The sequence below is a fragment of the Acinonyx jubatus genome, chromosome B2, assembly GCF_027475565.1.
Source record: "Acinonyx jubatus isolate Ajub_Pintada_27869175 chromosome B2, VMU_Ajub_asm_v1.0, whole genome shotgun sequence".
Classification (NCBI taxonomy): domain Eukaryota; kingdom Metazoa; phylum Chordata; class Mammalia; order Carnivora; family Felidae; genus Acinonyx; species Acinonyx jubatus.
Window position 1 is genome coordinate 96,004,332 of NC_069385.1, and position 21,037 is coordinate 96,025,368.

The window sequence follows — 21,037 nt, forward strand, 5'->3', positions numbered from 1 at the left end:
AAAAAATCAATTGATCATATTTGTGTGGGTGTATTTCTGGACTGTATTTGTATTTCAATGATCTATGTGTCTTGTTTACAGTACCCATCCATACCCAAGGTCTTAAAAATCATAGAGACTCAGTCCCTCAACTCTGTTCTTTTCCAAAACTGTTTTAGCTATTGTAGGTTCATCACATAGCTTTTACATAAGCTTGAAATTTTTAGTGAAAAGCCTACTGGGATTTTGACTGCACTGAATCTACAGATCAATTTAGAAAGAGCTGACAACAAAACAATATTGAGTATTCCAATCGTGTATATAATATATCCATTTATTTAAATCTCCTTTAATTTCTCTCAGCAATAAGTATCACACATTTAAATCTTAGGTGTTTGTTTATAATCTGCTGATTATTGTAACTTATAAATCTGTGTAAAGCCATATGAGGAAATTTCAAGATTGGTATGACATGGTGTTTTTTCTTATACTCTAATAGGAGAGCAAACTATCCCCATTACAGTTTTAAAAATAGAAAAATTTGAATAACATTTGAATTAGAAGAGATGAAATATGTACACATTTAATGACAGCACAAAGATAGAATATAAGAGATATAAAAGAATCACACATGCTACAATACAACAACCAAGGAGAAAGCAAATCTAGCCTTTGATTTCTCTTAAACAATTAAAAATAATAGAAATATGTTGAAGTGAATCTGTCACTTAATATATGAAAAACTGAATTCTAAGAGATATAAGCAATTGGGAAAATAAAAATCTTTTTATGACAACTCCTGCATCCAAATTGGCATTCAGCATGGATAAAATATATTTTTTAAAGATTTTATTTTTAAGTAATCTCTACACAATGTGGGGTTCAAATTTATAACCCCAAGATCAAGAGTCACTGACTCTGCTCTACTGACTGAGTCAGGCAGGTGCCTCTATTTTTTTTATTTAATATTTTCATTTATGAAGATTACTTAACTTCATTAAATGATTTCAGCATTTAATAATCAATATAACCAAGCTTAATCCTTCACCTATGATCTTCTACTTTAATTAAAAATGGCTGGTCAGAATTCCCTTTATATAAACCTTTTATAATGTACTTGAAAATGGTTAACTTATTTCTTTTTGCTTACTAAGTACATAATCCCAATTCAAAAGCTTTTCGTCATGTTTTAATTCTTTAATTTTTTTAGACAAAACTATCAAATAAATATACACTAAAATATGATTAAATCAGTCTTTTAAGATACTTCCCTCCCCGTAATTTCAGATGAGAAATTAGACTTCTGATTGAAAAATAAAGTTATTCTTTATTATTTTAGTTTTCGTTTTAAAATAAATGCATCAAATAAGAAATCAGTATGTTAGAACATTTATAATCTGAAAATGTTCTTAGCAGTAATTCCTCCATAAAATATAACTGCATATATAAAGCAGTATCAAATCCACATATATACATATATATATTAGATAGTAAAGTATAATGAGAAGATAGCACATCTTCTTATGTCTGGACTGTATGAAAATTAATAGTTATAAAATGGGATAGAAAATGGCTTTGCTGCTAACTAGTATGTGACTGACAAACTTCTCTCACATCTTCGTTCTCCTTTTTCTCAAAAACAGGGAGGGAAAAATAATACCTCCATAGAGTTGCAAAGATTAAATTACTGTTTGCAAGGTACTTTGTATAGTTCCTACCTGATAGTAAGTACTAAATTAATGGCAGCTAATATCATCTTATGGCACTAAGAACAACAGAAATACAGTTGATCTTTGAACAACACAGGGACTGGGGCACTGACCCCTGCACAGTGGAAAATACAAGTATAATGACTCCCCCAAAAGTTAATAGCCTACAATTGACTGAAAGCCCTACGAATAGACTATTAACAAATATTTTGTATGTTGTATGTATTGTATATTGTATTCTTACAATAAGCAAGCCAGAGAAAAGAAAAGGTTATTAAGAAAACCATAAGGAAGAAAAATACAGTGTTGTATTTTACAGTATTGTAAAAATCATGTAAGTGGACCCACACAGCTCAAACTGGTGTTGTTCAAAGTTCAATGGTATATTGCCTCACATGAGCTATTCTGTATGCTATTTAATTCAGTAGACTGACTGAAAGAGAAAAGGAAACTTGAGGAACTGTGCAATATGGCAATTATCCCACAGCTATGTGTCTGTATACTAAAAACCAGCCATAATGTAAAAATGCACAAACAACATCCTGGAGTCTTACAGTTTTTTCTTTAGCATCCATAGCTCGTTAGAAATTAATGGTTATTTAAGAGAATTAAGTGTCTCAAGAAAAAAATTAATGTCAACTTTGAAGGCTTTAGAATTAAACTGAGGAAGTATTTAACATATCATTTGTGACTGATTTTCAGACGTACTTAGTTATTTAAAATGACCAACTATGGTTAGGTTTAAAATACACAAGTGCAAATAAAAATTCAAATGTGTAACAAAGATCCCTCTTCGGTTCTTATGAAAAGAAAAAAGGACAAAACTAAGTATGTAAAATTATATTACAAATATCAGGAAACTCCAACAATCATCAGAGATTATATAGAAAACTAGCAAACTCTTTCCCACACACATTTAATTAATCTGAAATAGAACACATGTGAACATATTACATACATGATTTTCTTTGGCTACTAAAGGCCACAAAACAATTCGCCACAAAATATATTTTGTGCAAAATAAAGAGACTGTATTTTAAGAGAGAAAAAAAGGAAAGATGAATCATTAACAGGGTACCCATTGTTAGGCACTGAGTTTGTTTCCCCCAACACCTATCCCACTGCCAGCAATCGGTGTGGAGACAACTGGTGACATAAAAATTAACTTGTTATATTACTTTAAAATAGATAATGCCAGATTGTTTCAGTATTATGAAAAGGCAAACATTCACTCTTGACCACTTACTAAGGACTTGCCCCAGAAATTCCTATTATCTTCTTAATAGTGATCTGGACAGAGGGAGGAGGATGGTGCGGATGGAAAACTTTGAGACAGAGAGAGAGACAGAGAGACAGAGACAGAGAGAGAGAGAGAGAGAGAGAGAGAGAGAGAAAACATACAATAGAAATACATATAACATTATGCATATAGTACAAATAATGAAAAACGACTTTGACACATTTTCCAAAAAAAGTTATTTTTACATATCTTGAAATCCTGTAAAAACCAGGTAGATAGCAAGGGTTAAAAACAAAGTCACTGATGAATGATAATCACTTTTTAACAGAGTTCATGCAGTTATCTTAGTTGGAAAGCTCCTGTCCCAAGTCACAAAATTTATGCTGTCACATGATTACGTATGAAAATCGTTTCTTAAAAGAAATTATTTTGTATTTGGTGTTAACAGAGCTCTTGAGAAAGTGCTATACAAACTGAAGTTTATAGAAATTTTTAAGTGATAATCTTAAAATACCATACAAAACGTGTAAACGAAAAGGTGCTTTAGAGTTGCAGGGCATTATAAAATCCATAATGCAGATTAAGACCAAAGATCATTTCTTCTGCATTTAAAAACATTATTAGCACAATCTTAAAAGTTCAAAATTGCGTTTCAGTCAGCAGCGAAAGGTATTGGAAGTACCACCGCACTTCACAGGACCTAAGGGATAACTGCAGGTGTGCTGTGACCTGGCCAGCACAAGCTCACCGCACTTATGGATGGACGTAGGAGAGAGATTTTGCAACAGGTCTCACCTGGGAGATATTCTAGCATTAAAACATTTATACTCGACTTGTATCTACTCTGTCAGAGAGGGAAGCTGCTTTTAAAAGACATTATAAACAATATAAATTCTGATAGTAAAGCACTGTAAAAATTAGGTACGATATATTTGGCACAAAGCACTTTTAAAATCTGAGCTCATTTTGCAAAATATATGTCTGGAATTTCTTATTTGAAAATAAAAACTTTTAACATACACACAATGTGTAAATGATTTTATGAATGAATTAGATTCTATGTTTCCTTAAATACTGAACATACCGTCAGTATATTTCAGTACCAGATATCTGCATGCATACCTCCACATTCTAAATTATACAGATATTGCACAAGTAACATTGCCAAAATACACACCAATGCAGTCTGGCAAGATTTAGAGCTTACCTTTCAATATTATTTTTTTGTAAGTATTCAGATTCAGTACTACTTTCCAAAAAGCTGTATGACCAACTTCAGAAAAAGAACGCTTGCTATCTTTCCTTGACCCATAATATTAAAATCTGTACCAACATATTTAGGCATTTCAGTTATGTTTTCCAGCGTTTCAAATTCAGCAAAACCTGTTTTTTGACACTTCTTATGGACCATTCCTTCAAAAACAGGAGAAGCTTCGTCTGATGCAAAAAAATTAAAACGAGTCCACAAGGCAGGAATTTTTCCACCAAAGATGTCACTCCATCTGAAAAGCACTGCAGAACAGTATTTAAGTCTGTCAACTTTCAGAGAGCCATTAGGTGCAAAGTCTGCTAAAAAAAAAACTTGTAACATACCACGACAGCTGGATGTGTTTCTTACGGAATTGCACAATACAATTCAACTTTTTTCCTCCCTAAAACATTTTAGGGTATGCTACAGCTGCTAAAAGGATTTCTGTTTTTCTTGGTCCTCTGTTTGTTGGGTCTAAGATTGATGACATCTCCACCATTAAGGGTACTTGAATTTTGACCTGAGTGACTTCCACCAGATGTATTAAAGACACCTGTATAAATTGAGAGAAAGCACAGAGAATGGCACTGATGCAGCTCAGGGTTACCAAATGTAAACTGTGCATCCAGTTTCTTAGTAAGTCCATAATATGTTCAGTATTTATAATTTTAAGCTTTTGTTTTCATTTCATTTATTATTTTTTTAAACTCTACGATCTTTTTTTAAGTAAACATGGGGCCTGAACTCACAATCCTGAGATCAAGAGTCACCTGCTCTACTAACTAAGCCATCCAATTTATTTTTAATAGCCAATATACATCATTCAAAGTTCAAAGGATACAAAAAAAGGATTACAATGAAGTCTCCCCTTCACATCACCAGATTACCTTCCCTAATGCATGCATGTTTTATCACTTTTCCTATGTATCCTTCCAAAAATATTTTATGCATATGTAAGCAAAAATGCACATATATATTCTTCTTTCCTTCCTTGACTACCAAAATAGTGATGAACTATATACACTGCTCTGCATCTTTTCACTAAGAATCCATTTCTGAAATTTGGGACCAGTAAATATGATAATTTTAATAAATTCACTTATTATCTTTTACATTGTATAATTTCCTCAAGAATACCAGATCTGTAGGTGACGACAGTATTTGTGAGATTTTATGTTAATAAAAACACCGCATATATAAAAGCAGGTAGTAATGTAAAATTTTCCTATTTGGCTAAAACAACAACAAAATGGTCTATAGATAATTAAAGTGATGAGTAGATAAAAGGATGAAATAAAAGAAAATGTTTATTAGAGTTTCCATTTTGAACTGTGCTGGTCTTAAAATGTAATCTCCAATTTCTAAACTACTTAGTGGGGGGCGGGGGGAGTTGGATAGAATACAGATATGAAGTCCTTAAGAGACTACACAGAAACTTAAGAAACAAAGGCGCCTGGGGCACCTAGATGGCTCAGTCAGCAGAGCATCCGACTTCAGGTCAGGTCATGATCTTGCAGTTCATGAGTTCGAGCCCCTCATCAGGCTTGCTGCTCTCAGTGCATAGCCTACTTCAGATCTTCTGTCCCCTGCGCTCTCTGTCCCTCTACAACTTGTGATCTCTCTCTCAAAAATAAATAAAACATTTATAACAAAACAAAACAGGGCGCCTGGGTGGCTCAGTCAGTTAAGCGTCCGACTTCGGCTCAGGTCATGATCTCACAGTTCGTGGGTTCAAGCCCCACGTCAGGCTCTGTGCTGACAGCTCAGAGCCTGGAACCTATTTCAGATTCTGTGTCTCCCTCTCTCTCTGCCCCTTCCCTGTTCACGCTCTCTGTCTCAAGAATAAATAAACATTAAAAAAAAATTTAAAGGAAACAAAACAAAACAGGGGCGCCTGGGTGACTCATTCAGTTAAGCATCCAACTCTTGATTTGGGCTCAGGTCATGGTCTCGCAGTTTTTGAGATCAAGCCCCAAGTTGGGCTCTGTGCTGAGAGCCCCTCCCCTGCTCACACTCACATGCATGTGCACTCTCTCACTCTCTCTCTCAAATTAAATAAACATTAAAAAAAAAAAAGGCCTTAGAAACAGAAAATTTGGTTCTCAACTTCTTGGAAGCCAAAGCAACAAGCAAGAAGACATGGTTAGTCAGTTATTGTTACAGAGCAGACAATACACTTGTTCTTCAGGAAATGCTAAACTTTGCAGGCATTTAGCATTAAAAATAAAATCAGTAAAGTGTATGGAGACAGTACAAGTACAGAACATGTGTTAAGAGTTTCTTTATTTATAGAACAGACCATTTTAAAAAGTCTTTATCTCTGTTCTCCTAAAATATAAAATGAATTTAGAAAATTCAATAGTTAAAAAAAAATCTTTTAACTCAATATACCTTTTAATATGAGACCTGATACTAAGTTTAAAAAGTGCACCTGAGGGGTGCACCTGAGTGGCTCAGTTGGTTAAGTGTCTGACTTCGGCTCAGGTCATGATCTGGCAGTTTGTGAGTTCGAGCCCTGCATTGGGCTCTGTGCTGACAGCTTGGAGCCTGGAGCCTGCTTCAGATTCTGTCTCCTTCTCTCTCTGCCCCTCCCCCACTTGCAGTCTGTATCTCTCTCTCTCTCTCAAAAATAAACATTAAAAAAAAATTTTTTTAATTGCTTATCTAATACTTCCTAATCACATTTTTTTTTAAGAAAGGAATATATTGTATTAAAAAATAGTAAATATGGGGCACCTGGGTGGCTCAATCAGTTAGGAGTCTGACTGGGGCTGTGCTCATGTCATGATCTCTCAGCTCATGAGTTCAAACCCAGTATCCAGCTCTGTGCTGACAGCTCAGAGACCCTGGAGCTTGCTTTGGATTCTGTCTCCCCCTCTCTCTGCCCCTCCCCCACTCATACTTTGTCTCTCTCTCTCAAAAATAAACACTAAAAAAATTTTTTTTAATTAAAAAAATAGTAAATATGATAATAACGAATGAAAATAAATTTACCAGGTAAACATGGGACTAAAACTTTCTGAGTACTTACCAATTTTGTTACTACTTGAATGCATTAATTCTGGATCCTCAGCTATTTGCTGTTTGAGTTTCTGAAGATATTTTTCAGCCAAATATTTAAATACTAAAATAAAAACAAAAACAATAATCTTACCAGGTCAATATAATTTCTGCATGTAAAATCTATTATTTTATATCACTCACTATAATACTTTATACTACATTTATTTTATTTTTGAAATATTTATATTCTTTTATTAATCCTTACTAAACACATTTAAAATTACATTAAAGTATACAATCTGGGGGGGGGGGGCACAGGTGGCTCAGTTGGTTAAGCGACCGACTCTTGCTTTACTTATTTTGAGAGAGAAAGGGGGAGAGAAAACGAGTGAGGGAGGGGCATTGAGAGAGGGAGAGAGAGAGAATCCCAAACAGGCTCCATGCTGTCAGCACAGAGCCCAATGCAGGGCCCAAACTCACCAACTGCAAGATCATGACCCAAGTCGAAATCAAGGATCAGACGCTTAACCTACTCAGCCACCCGGGTGCCCCAAGCGTCCAACTCTTGATTTCAGCTCAGTTCATGATTTCATGGTCATGAGATGAATGAAGCCTCATGTTGGGATTCTCTCTCTCCTCTCTCTTTGCCCCTCCCCTGCTTGCAGGTATGCTATCTCTCTCTCAAAATAAATAAATAAACATTAAAAAAAGTATACAATCTAGTTCAAAAATTTCAACTTTTAAAAATTATTTGAACAATACCTAAGAAAATGGTAATACTAATATATATATGGCATTTTATTGGTAAAGAAATGAAATACTTGTAGTCATTAGTTTTGGGACTTGAATAGGGATCAGCTTCAGCAGCACTACACTAACTCAGTCTTGAAAAGATGTCCCCTTTCTTTCGATGAAAAAAACAATAATCAACGATGCAACAATCAAATTGCAATCTAATAAAGTAAGTAGCAATTCTGGAATGAGAAAAATAACAGTCATCTTTCTCTAATCTCACTTTCTTAAACTGGGAAATAGTATTAAACAAATTAAGGTCAGAGGTGCCTGGCTGGCTCTGTCGGTAGAGCACAAGACTCTTGATCTTAGAGTCCTGAGTTCGAGCCCCGCATTGGGCGTAGAAGTTACTTAAACAAAACACCACATCAAATTAAGGCCATTACAACTACCTAATGGAATATGCACTATTGTGGAGTTCTCAATTCAATAACTTTAAGAGGTATGCATGAAAAACGCATACATGTATACATACATATACGGAGTTACATATTTATTTTTTTAAATTTTTTTAGAGTTTATTTATTTTGAGAGAGACAGAGACAGCATGAGCAGGGGAGGGGCAGGGAGAGAGGGAGAGAGGGAGAGGGGGAGAGAGGGGAGAGAAGGGGAGAGAGGGGGAGAGAGGGGAGAGAGAGAGGGGGAGAGGGAGAGAGAGAGGGGGAGAGGGAGAGAGAGAGGGGGAGAGGGAGAGAGAGAGAGGGGGAGAGAGAGAGGGGGAGAGAGAGAGGGGGAGAGAGAGGAGGGGGAGAGAGAGAGGGGGAGAGAGAGAGGGGGAGAGAGAGAGGGGGAGGGAGAGAGGGGGAGGGAGAGAGGGGGAGAGAGAGAGGGGGAGAGAGAGAGGGGGAGAGAAGGGGGAGAGAGGGGGAGAGAGAGGGGGAGAGAGGGAGGGGGAGAGAGGGAGGGGGAGAGAGGGAGGGGGAGAGAGAGAGAGAGGGAGGGGGAGAGAGAGGGGGAGGGAGAGAGGGGGAGGGAGAGAGGGGGAGAGAGAGAGGGGGAGAGAGAGAGGGGGAGAGAGAGAGGGGGAGAGAGGGGGAGAGAAGGGGGAGAGAGGGGGAGAGAGGGAGGGGGAGAGAGGGAGGGGGAGAGAGAGAGAGAGGGAGGGGGAGAGAGGGAGGGGGGGGGAGAGAGAGAGAGAGAGAGAGAGAGAGAGAGAGAGAGAGAGAGAGAATCCCAAGCAGCCTCCACACTGTTGGTGCAGAGCTCAGCACGGGGCTGAAACTCATGAAACTGAGGATCATGACCTGAGCTGAAATGGAAAGCCTGATGCTTAACCAACTGAGCCACCCAGTCTCAGTTATATTTTTAATTGAACCACCCAGTTATATTTTTAAAGGTAAAAAACAAAACAAAACCCAATGGAGTTTTGCTATAGAGAGCAACAACTATTCAAAGACATCAGTAAAGGGGCACCTGGGTGGCTCAGTCAGTTAAGCATTCAATTCTTGGTTTCAATCTCACAGTTTCGTGAGCTCAAGTCCCACATCAAGCTCCACACTAACAGTGCAGTGTCTGCTTGGGATTCTCTGTCTCTGTCGCTCTCTGCCCCTCCCCCACTTGCACTGTCTCTGTCCCTCTCAAAATAAACAAACTTTAAAGAATTAATAAAAAAAAAAGACATTAGTAAATAAGGATTCTAAGAAGCATCATCATGCCTTTAAATTTTACTTAATGATAGGGGCGCCTGGGTGGCTCAGTCAGTTAAGCATCCGACTTCGACTCAGGTCATGATCTCACAGTCCATGAGTTCTAAGCCTCGCATCCGGCTCTGTGCTGACAGCTCAGAGCCTGGAGCCTGCTTCGGATTCTGTGTCTCCCTTTCTGTAACCCTCCCCCGTTCATGCTCTGTCTCTCTCTGTCTCAAAAATAAGTAAACATTAAAAAAATTTTTTTTTAAATTTTACTTAATGATAGGTGATAAGAAAATTCTGTTCGCATTAAATATGATTTCCAAACAATACAACCGAAAAACCATAAGCAGAATAAAACAAACTTCCTGTTATTAATTTTTTTTAAAAAGGCAGTTTACCTTCAGTCACATTTAGATCTTCTTTCACTGATGTTCTGTAGAATCTTAGCTTTAACTTTTTTGCCAGTGCCTCAGCTTCCTCACTATATATAAATTAAAAGAAAAAAAGTTCTTACAAAGGTACTTTCTGATAGCTTGTTTTAAAAAATCATATTTATTTTATTTACTGAATACAGCTTGAGGTTGGGGGGGAGGGGGCGGTGTGAGACCTTCCAGACCAGTTCAAAGCTATGTTCTCAGTACCTGAGCAGAATTTTTAGCTTTCAGTACTCTTGTAGAATAAATACCATTATGCTGTCACTTCTATAGTCCCAAACTCTAGGCTTAAAATAGCTAAATATCACTTTTTTTATATAATACTTAATTTTCTCCCTTGTCTTTAAAAACATTTGAATTTAACTGCACCCTGATAATCTTACACTGCACTCCCTTCTTCACTCTTGCTCACTATGAAACCACTTTGCTGACAAAGCCAAAGTTACTGTATTAACAACTGTGTCTACAAAAGGGGACTCCTAACTGTAGTTTTATTATGACTCCTGATCTTAGTTTTATTAAGACTGTAGTAGCTCTACTCTAAAATGGTTCTCAAGGATTCCACCCCATGCCTCACCCTCCTCCTGGTCTTCACATCCTTATATAGTTTCCTCCCCCACTGGAATCGAGATTGGTCTGTGTCTGTGTGATCAATAACACACAGAAGTGACAGCGGTGACTTCTGAGACTAGGTCATAAGAGACATGATGGCTTCTGCTTTGCTCTGTCTTGAATCATGGGATTGGGGGAAGCCAGTTGCTATGTTGTGACAACACTCAAGCAGCCCTGGGGAGGTCCACATGGCAAAGAGCTAAGGCCTCCTGATAACGGTCAAGTGATGAGCCAACATGGAAGTAGGTCCTCCAAGCCCCAGTCAAGCCTTTAGATGACTACAGTCCTCAGCAACATCTTGACTGTAACCTCATGAAAAACCTGAACCAAAACCACCTAGTTAAGCCACTCCCAAATTCCTGACCCAAAGAAACTGTGAAATAACAAATTTTTGTTGTTTTAAGCCATAAGTTTTGGATTAATTTGTTACACAGCAACAGATAACTAATATAAGAACATACAAAAAAATAAGGTAAAAACCAAGCAAAGATTTTCAAAGCTAGCAAAAAGTTAACAACACGATGTACAAATACTTATAGAATTATCTAGATGCTCTGTTCACAAATTTGAGCCTACTTCTGAATATACAAAACAACGTGAATCTGAACTACTTACCCATTTAAACTCATCCACACAGGATAGCTCCATGCTTTAGATATTAAAATATACAGGGATGTTTTTCTTAACATTCTTATTATATCTAGATTTGACTTAACATCAAGCGCTGGATTTGTGGTATAAGACATAAGACTAGAATTCTAAAAGGGCCTTCAAAATTTATTCCTTTAATTTGTTCTACTTATGACAGTGCAAACCCAAACTGATCACGCAGAATAGCGCACAGAAAATTTTAAGTACAAGGGTCTCTATAAAACCTCTCCTAAATTTTTTAAATGTATGTATAAATTAGAACAGGTTTTAACTGTGTAGAATTACCACCTCCCCCTCAAAAGTGGCCACCTTACTTCTTTATACAAGAGTCATCCAAGAGATCAATCTTGTTTTGCACAAGCACAGTTGGTATATCTCCAACTTCAGCTACAACTTTCTCTCTCCAACTGGAAATTGCTTCAAAAGATTCCCTGTCTGTGGTAGAAAATACAAGCACACAAGCCTGGGCTCCTGTAAGGTCACAAAATAAAAATGTTATTTACATTAATGAAACAATCCTATATTTAAACAATTTTTTTAATTGAAGTATAATGAAGATACAATGTTATATTAGCTTTAGGTGTATCAAGACAATTTTATGTAATTAAATATTGAGCTCATCTTTGTAGCATTCCGCTTATTTTTAACATTTAAACTCTATTTTCCAATTCAAAGAACCAGTGGTTCTCAAAATTATGTACAAGTCTCAAAACTATACTCTTGTTAACTGGAATTTAAATAAAAACTTGGAAGAAAAAAAATTCTCTAGAGAGAATGGTAAACTAAGTATGAATGATAGGCTGTTGCCAAGTTCTTCCTGTTAATATCTATCATTTGCTTAATTTCTTTTAGCACATATTTAAGAAAAATCTATGAGGAAAAAGTCATAATTTTCTCAGTGTATTAACTTTTTAAAAAATATGTATTATTTTATTTCAGTAGAATACCAGTGATGTTAAGGAACACGATTTAAAGACCAGCGCCAAGGGGCACCAGGGTGTGGTTCAGTCGGTTAAGCATCTGACTCCGGCTCAGGTCATGATCTCACGGTTCATGGGTTCAAGCCCTGCAAAAGGTTCTGTGTTGACAGCTCAGAGCCTGGAGCCTGCTTCAGATTCTGTGTCTCTCCCTCGCTCTGTCCCTCGCCTGCTCATGCTCTGTCTCTCAAAAATAAGTAAACGTTAAAAATTTTTTTTGAAACAAAAATAAAAACCAGTGCCAAAGTTGAATATATATATATATTTTTTTCATATACATGTTTTATATATATATATGCATATGTTATATATATATTATATATAACATGTATATATAAATTATATGTATATATATATTTAACTTTGGCACTGGTACATATATATATATAAAACATGTATATATAAATTATATGTGTATATATATATATATCATGTATATATAAAATAGAGAAAAAGGTTTAATTTCATTTTTTATCCTATTTAATTGTATAATTCCCATTCTCACTGACAATATTTTAACTTCCAATTATCACATTAGGTTGATAATATCTAAGACTGAAAACAAGCAGCAACCTTCTAAAAGAAGCCCTTTTATTTTATTTTTAAGTAGGCTCTATACCCAATTAGGGGCTTGAACTCACAACCCTGAGATCAAGAGTCATATACTCTACTGACTGAGCCAGCCAGGCACCCCTGAAAGAAGCTCTTTCATAAATAATTAGATGTTGAATTAATCAGGCAGCATTGTGACAAAAGCAGACACATAAGTAACAAAAGAAAATCATCTTTGGGTTAAAAGGATTTCCTGGAATCGAGGCACGTTTTCTTACTGTTACTCTTTCCTTCCAGATTCCTCAGGTATAAGAATTTCCTAAGATTCAAAGCATACACACCTGGGCTACCAAGACACTCTGAAGGGAAAAAAGGGTTTACATATCACCAAAGCAAAGCAAAAGAGGATGAAAGAGAAAACCACAGTTCACTACTACTGTAAAAGCAGAGGCTTCACGTGGGAAAATCTCCCCTACTCTAAAACAGGTTTTAAATCAAAGAATAAATTAATTACAAAAACTGTATAAATTACTACAAAATTGGGGCAGGGGGCAGGGTACAACACAGACAGAGGTACCCTGATACCTTCCAGGAATTTAAGGAGAAATAAAACTGATAAGATCACACTAGATACTGGTAAATAAATTTATATTTCCTCGAACTTTAATATTTACTTAAACTATAAATAAAACATTTAATTATACTTCGACTAAGAAACTATTCTCTTTTTTTTTCAAGACTTATTTTATTTTTTTTTAAAAAAAAATTTTTTTTTTAACGTTTATTTATTTTTGAGAGAGAAAGAAATAGAGCATGAACGGGGGAGGGTCAGAGAGAGAGGGAGCCACAGAATCTGAAACAGGCTCCAGGCTCTGAGCTGTCCGCACAGAGCCCGACGCAGGGCTCGAACCCATGAACTGTGAGATCGTGACCTGAGCTGAAGTCGGAGGCTTAGCCAACTGAGCCACCCAGGCGCCCCAAGACTTATTTTATTTTTTAACTTATCTCTACACCCAACGTGACGCTCAAACTCACAACCCTGAGATCAAGAGTCTCATGCTTTGGCCTGCTTCAGATTGTGTGTCTCCCTCTCTCTCTTCCTCTCTCCCACTCACACTCTGTCTCTGTCTCAAAAATAAACTTAAAAAAAAAAAAGTCTCATGCTCTGGGTGCCTGGGTGACTCGGGTCAGTTGAGCATCCAACTCTTGATTTCAACTAAGGTCATGATTCTGGGATGGTGGGATTAAGCCCTGCATTGGGCTCCATGCTGAGTGTGGAGCCTGATTGAGATTCTCTCTCTCCCCCTCTGCCCCTGCCCCGCTCGTGCCTCTCTTAAAAACTACTAATTAAACTAAAAGAAAAAAATAAGAGTCTCATGCTCTACTGACTGAGCCAGACAGACATCCCAAGAACTGCTGTTTATTATAAAACTCTACTTAGCTTTAAACCTAGAATTTTATATCCAGTCAATTATTATTTGAATGAGGGCACAAAAGGGCATTTCCAGGGATACAGAGTCTCACTTTAAAAACAAAACAAAGGGGCATGTGAGTGGCTCAGTAAGTTAAGCATCTGACTCTTGGTTTCGGCTCAGGTCATGATCTCATGGTTTTTGATTTTGAGCCCCATGTTGGGCGCTTGCACTGATAGCTCAGAGCCTGCTTGCAATTCTCTCTCCCTCTCTCTCAAAATAAATAAATAAAACTTAAATATGTTTAAATAAAATAAAATAAAAAGATGGTCCAGTTTCAAAAAAAAACAAAAACAAAAAACTCTTAGAAGTATATTTTAATAATAATGTAAAAAAAAAAAAAAAACACAACAAACTAAGCAGATGGTGCCAGAGATATGGGCAGTAAGAATAATTGAGAAAAGAAAAATGTTGTTTAAAAAAATCAATGATTGGGGAAACTGAGTGGCTTGGTTTGTTGAGTGTCAGACTCTTGATTTTGGTTCAGATCATTGATCCCAAGGGTCATGGGATAGAGCCCTGCATCAGGCTCTGCGCTGAGTGAGGAGCCTGCTTAAGATTCTCTCTCTCTCAGGGCACCTGGGTGGCTCAGTCATGACTCTGGCTCAGGTCATGATCTCTTGGTTCATGAGTTAAAGCTCTGTGCTGACTTTTCAGCACAGCGCCTGAAGCCTGCTTCAGATTCTGTTTCTCCCTCCCTCTCTGCCCCTCCCCTGCTCGTGCTCTGTCTCCCTCTCAAAAATAAACATTAAAAAAAAATTCTCTCTCCCCCTCTGCCCTGCTCGCAAGCTCTCTAAAAATTAAAAAAAATCAGTGATCAACAGATAAAAGAAAAGTATGTCCATAACAACCCAAAATTATTTAGTGGACAACTTGGTGAAGAGACAACAGAGGAACATGGAAAAGTGCTCAAGTGCCAGTCTAAAGAGGAGGAACATGTAATATGAATATGTTAAAGCAATCAACGGAGTTTCACTGCAGCTGTGGACAGGTCCTGCCTGTTGTATCCACCTTGAAGCACACTGCAGGTGTGCTGCAGGTGGTACTCGGCTTTTCTGCCTCATGGCTTTTTCCTACACTTCAGAAAGACCCTTGGGTTATCCTATTTTAAAGGAATGGATACCTCTGGGGAGAAACTTGAATGAATGGGAGGTAGGATAAAACCTCAGCCTCACTATGGTGGGACCATCCTGAGGCATGTCTACATGGTTCCTCACAGGGATTGGTCCCCAATTGCCTACAGTAATAATTAGCTCATTAATGCACCTGCATAGGTTTTTTTCCCTTCCTTCCCCAGTCTCTCACTTCTTCCTGGGATCACCTACCAGAAAAACCAGCCCCAGCAAGTTGTGCCAAGAACTATTTGGCGAATGATTGTGGGGGTGGCATTCAAATTAAGACAGAATCTTAAATTAAAGGCAATCACCATAAGAATAAAAAGGATTGGGGCTCTGAGCTGACAGCAGGGAGCCTGCATGGGATCCTCTGTCTCCCTCTCTCTCTACCCCTTCCCCACTCTCTCTCTCACACACAATAAATAAATAAACTTTAAAATGTTTTTAAATTAAGAATAAAAAGGGAAAGTATAACTATTAAACCTCAGGACAAAAGAAGATGTATCCAAAGTGACGGAGGAAAGAAAATACACACACACAAAACCCAAACAAACAGAAAATACAAAGCCTGAACCAAGAAGACAGAAATAAGTCATGACAAGAGCAGTTACAATCTCAGATGGCTCCTCTGAAGCAGGATGGTTCAACTGACAGGAAGCCTTAGACTGGACGCTGCCACCACCTTAGTTTACTTAACCTAAATCAATTACCAAAAGGAAAAACCAAAAGCACAAGACAGACAACCTGGATTACTTCTGGAGATTCAATAATTCTGACAAATGATAGACAACTACTTATTTTAATTTCCCCTAACTGAACATTATCATCCATACATACAGATAAATACTCTGTGAAATTGTGATGCATTATGGTTCTTTTCTGCTTAGGAAACCAGCATACCTCCTCACCATAAAAGCCCTTTACAGTATATACTTTAAAAAGTTAAAGACCCTTTGTAGAAAATTTTTACATAAGTACCAATAAAACAGATGATAAATATCAGATTCCAAGTATGTGTGGAAAGATCATTCTTTGCAGAATTTACAAAGGAAATGATCATAAATCCATTATACAACTTTGGAACTCCCTCAAACACGTCAAGAAAATTTTTTTTAAGAATTGAGACAAAGGGGAAACGATTTTTTCAGAGAAAATGCTATCCACTCCAACCCTTCTCTCTCGTAAGTAGCATGATACATGTTCCCAGCAACTGGAGGACACTCTGGATTGATGGTGCTGAGATTCAAGGCTGGAAATGAGAGCAAAAGGGCAAGACCAACAGACAAAAAGAGAGCCACACTTGGGAGTAACTGCGCTCCTGCCAATGGCAAGACAAAGAATGCACACAAATTTCATATGGATAGAGGTGAACCACATCTAAGAGACAAGCTAGCATATGGGGTCATCTTTAACTCATGTCCAACAGGACCGCTTATCAGGTGATGAGAACTTTGCATAAAGGAAGGTGAAGGTGGGGGGGCGCCTAGGTGGCTCAGTCAGTTAAGTGCCTGACTTCAGCTCAGATCATGATCTCACGGTTCCTGAGTTTGAGCCCTACATCGGGCTCTGTGCTGACAGCCCAGAGCCTGGAACTTGCCTCGGATTCTGTGTCTTCCTCTCTCTCTCTGCCCCTTCCCTGCTCACACTCTGTCTCTCTCTGTCTCTCAACAATAAATAAATAAGGAAGGTGGAGGTGGAATGTAAGTCCCACAAAGGGGAGCAAGGGAGCAAAGCAACTGCAAGAATCAAGTACAAGTGCTCAGAAGAAATATCCCTGAAACTGGGAACCTTGGAAGAATCCAGAACAGTCACCTAGAGAAAGAATCATCTTTGAACATCTGCCACCCACTCAGTCGGTTGAGCTTTGGACTCCTGATTTTGGCGCAGGACATGATCTCATAGTTGTGAGATGGAGCTTCGCACTGGGCGCCAGTGGCGCCTGCTTCAGATTCTCTCTCCCTCTACCCCTCCCCCTACCACATGTGCGTGTACTCTCTCTCTCTCTCTCTCACACACACACACACACAAAGAAGAAGAAGAAAAAGAAGAAGAAGAAGAAGAAGAAGAAGAAGAAGAAGAAGAAGAAGAAGAAGAAAATAATGTTAAAAAAAGTTAATAATGTTTTAATTTCTCTGTTGCAGTCATCTGGACATATCTTACACCCCTGATATTTAAAGGCAGCTACTGTTTTCTATCCATATATTTTTAAAAGATCTGTATTTTCCCACTATTCAATCTTACTTCAATACCACCTACCCTAAGAATCACATGGTTAGAAGTTACTCTGTCATCATAGTTAAGAGTAAGCCACCCACAAAAGATTCACTTGTAATAATTAACAAACTACTCCACTTATCCACACATCAGAAACACAGAGATATGAATAAAGTTGTGGTGTCAATTATAAGAACACCATTAGCAAATATTTATTTCTCTTATTTTTCTTAACTGTTTATTTATTTTTGAGAGAGAGAGAGCGAGCACGAGCAGGGGAGGGGCAGAGAGACAGGGAGACACAGAATCCCAAGCAGGTTCCAGGCTCCAAGCTGTCAGCACAGAGCCCAACAGGAACCACTAGATAATGACCTGAGCCGAAGTCTGACACTCCAGCCACTGAGTAACCCAGGTGCCCTAAAGCTCACAGATTACATAATGAACCAATCTATTACAGATTCCATGCTCATACAATTTCGAAACAAATCTAAAGGATTTGCATGGTCTAATTCAGTTGTTCCTTAATTTTTGCATTTATAATTGAAATTCATAAATAGCTTCTTGTCTAGAGCTATTTCATTTTCAACAATTTATATTCACGTAGGTTTGTGAAAAAAGGTACTTTAAAAAAGTTTCCTTCTATTTATGGACATAATCTCAGATAATAGGTCTCAAGTCTGTAACCTCATTTTCTATATATTGTTAGTCAGGAACATTTCTTAGAACCAAATCATAGTAAAAACTATGATGAAAATCTGTATTATGCTGTATATAACTTTCTATACAAGGAATGATTTCTACTGCCTAGGGTGGACTTCTTAAGACTTTAAGAGGAATCATTTGGGATCCCAAATGGTCCTAATATGATCTGTGCTCTGTTCTTTACAAGGTCATTTTTCAACATGTCTCACTATACAATCAACACAGCATTCTAAGAACATAATTAATCCTTTAAGCAAAGGTTTGTGATATCATAGGTCTTTCAAATGAATTATAATAACATTTTTCCTCTTTAAATATAAACTTTTAAAATTTTTATATATTTTGGATGATACATTTCTAGAACATATATCAGTAAGTCCTAATTTTATGAGGCATGGTATTACTATCACTAAATCACTATCTTATTTAATGCATTCTTCCCAGCCTTTATCTTCTCTTCCTAGTCTTTGCTTCTATTTAATTACATCATTATTTGAATCTATGTTAGTGGCAAAAATTGGCATCCAATTCCCCTCCCTCCCCAAGAACACCTCTCCCTCATTGTATAGTAGACACATGGTTTAGGCAGGCTGAACCTACACTCTGCTCTGAGGGAGTAGGCCCTAAGTGCACCAAGCCAATTAGGGTAATCACATTCCTCTGACTACTTACTGTGATCTGGTCAAGGGTGATCTAATCAGATAAAAGCTCAGGACTTATAATCCATTGTTGTGGGAAGTGATCCTTTCTCCCAAGGATGTGAACAAAGAATGTGGCTTCCATTGTTGATGGTAGCAATCTTGCAACCAAGAGGAAAATCAGCATGAGAAGAAACCCCACAAAGGGAGAGAGGCGAGCCGGGAGAATCAAAGAGGTTACAGTAAGAACAAACCATAACTAAAAGCTATGATACTTCCACTTTTCTTTGTAGTTTAAGTCAGTTTGAAATTGCTTTTCTGTTGTCAGCAACCAAAAGCATTCTGATGAAACCCCAAAGAAAAGCATAGAAGAATATTCAGTATGCCATTTCTCAAATTCAAATATAATTGCCACTGGGATGGGATGTTTATTCTTACAACTTAGAAAAAGAAGCTGAAACTCAAGACCTGTCTCAGTATCCCACTCTCTTTGCCATTTAACATGGTTGACTAAAAATTTACATTTTAAGAAAAGCTTTTAACAGACGTCTATTTATATGCTTAAGATCACTTTAAGTTAAAATGTTAAATGTAGGAAAATCAAAGCTGTTTAAAGCCTTTTAGGCCAAATGAAACCAAGTGGAAAAAAATTTAAACATCACCCACAGTAAATTAAGATGTAAATACTAATAATTATGGGTTCTCTTTTTAGTTTCTGGCAAAGTGTTTTTTTGTAGAGGTAGTAAAGAGAAACTGATTTGTGGACACCTAAAAAGCACTAAACAAGAATTACATAACAAGCCAGACGAGTCCAATTTTGAAATTTAAAAGATAATGTTGAACACAGTCTGAAGGGAAAAACTGAAGAAAGCATTAATTCCTCAACTACAGTGGATATAAAAATATTTTTAGCTACCTGGTCTTTTTTTTTAAAACCAGGGACCCAAGTGATCTACTTAACTCTACAGTTCCCACATTTTCTCCTTTTTATTTATATGCAAATCAAATCATTTTTGACATTTGATCATTTTTGCCTTTTTTCAAGTTAAACTTTATTTTGGGTCAGTTATAAACTAACACAGTTTTGCTTTATAAATTAGAGATACATATGGTAAATACATTCTCCACAATTATCCATAATGGTTAAAAAGTAATACTGCCATATAAAATTGTCAAAAGCTTAAAATGAGAGAACCCAACCTATCTTTTTTCCTCACAAAAGAACATATATTTCATGCCAAGAACTTAGAGAAAAAAGCTAAATGAAAACAATGAAAATCTCATATACTCCTACTAGTTTACACCTAGGCTATTTGTTTTGTTTTTTTCCCGTGTGAATGGGGTGAGGGGATGTGGTGGTAATAACCTAAGAAAATACAAATAATCTTACTCAAGAATTAACTTTACTGGGGCCCCTGGGTGGCTCAGTCGGTTGAGCTTCCAACTCTCAATTTCAGCTCATGTCATGATCCCATGTGATCCAGCCCCATGTCAGGCTCTGCACTAAGTGTGAAGCCTGCTTAAGATTCTCTCTTCCTCTCCCAGTGCCCCTCTCCACTGTGCACACACTTTCTCTCTCTCTTAAATAAAATTAAAAAAAATAATAAAATAAAATAAAATAAAATAGACAACTTAAAAATGTCAAAAAAAAAAAAAAAAAAAAAAAGAATTGGGGCATCTCAGTGGCTCAATTGCTTAAGCACCTGACTCTTGGTTTTGGCTCAGGATGTGATCTCACAGTTCATGGAATTGAGTCCCATGTTGGGCTCTGTGCTGAGAGCGTGAAGCCTGCTTGGGATTTTCTCTCTCTCCCATGCTCTCTGCCCCACCCCCACCTCAAAAATAAACATTAAAAAAAAAAAAAGAATTAACTTTATTTTTAGGACCTTTAGCATCAGTGCTTATGAAATTAATAATTTGATAAAAATCCCATCTAATCTAAGAGCTTTGGGTACTAAGGACACAATTCCTGCCTCATACCATGTTATAGGTGCTCAAGATCCAAACTGGCATGCATCGGAGAGCAACAGTCCAAACTACTGCAGGTGGGAAGCTTTTAAGGACACA

The 21,037-nt window shown here is 37.2% G+C and overlaps 1 protein-coding gene across 3 annotated transcripts in view; it reads right to left on the reverse strand.

Annotated features, from left to right (window-relative positions):
* Positions 1–292: 292 nt before the first annotated feature.
* RAB23 (RAB23, member RAS oncogene family) overlaps positions 293–21,037 on the reverse strand; it is a 38,428-nt gene continuing 17,683 nt past the window's right edge. For 2 of the 3 annotated variants that reach the window (XM_053222627.1, XM_053222628.1), the window contains 4 exons: positions 11,615–11,771; positions 10,002–10,084; positions 7,209–7,301; positions 293–4,440 (listed from right to left, as the gene is read on the reverse strand). In XM_053222627.1, the coding sequence (XP_053078602.1) occupies positions 4,175–4,440; positions 7,209–7,301; positions 10,002–10,084; positions 11,615–11,771 (599 nt within the window). In that variant the 3' untranslated portion in view covers positions 293–4,174. Of the gene's footprint in view, positions 4,731–7,208; positions 7,302–10,001; positions 10,085–11,614; positions 11,772–21,037 lie in introns of all 3 variants that reach the window. The other variant, XM_027057514.2, reaches the window with a different exon arrangement.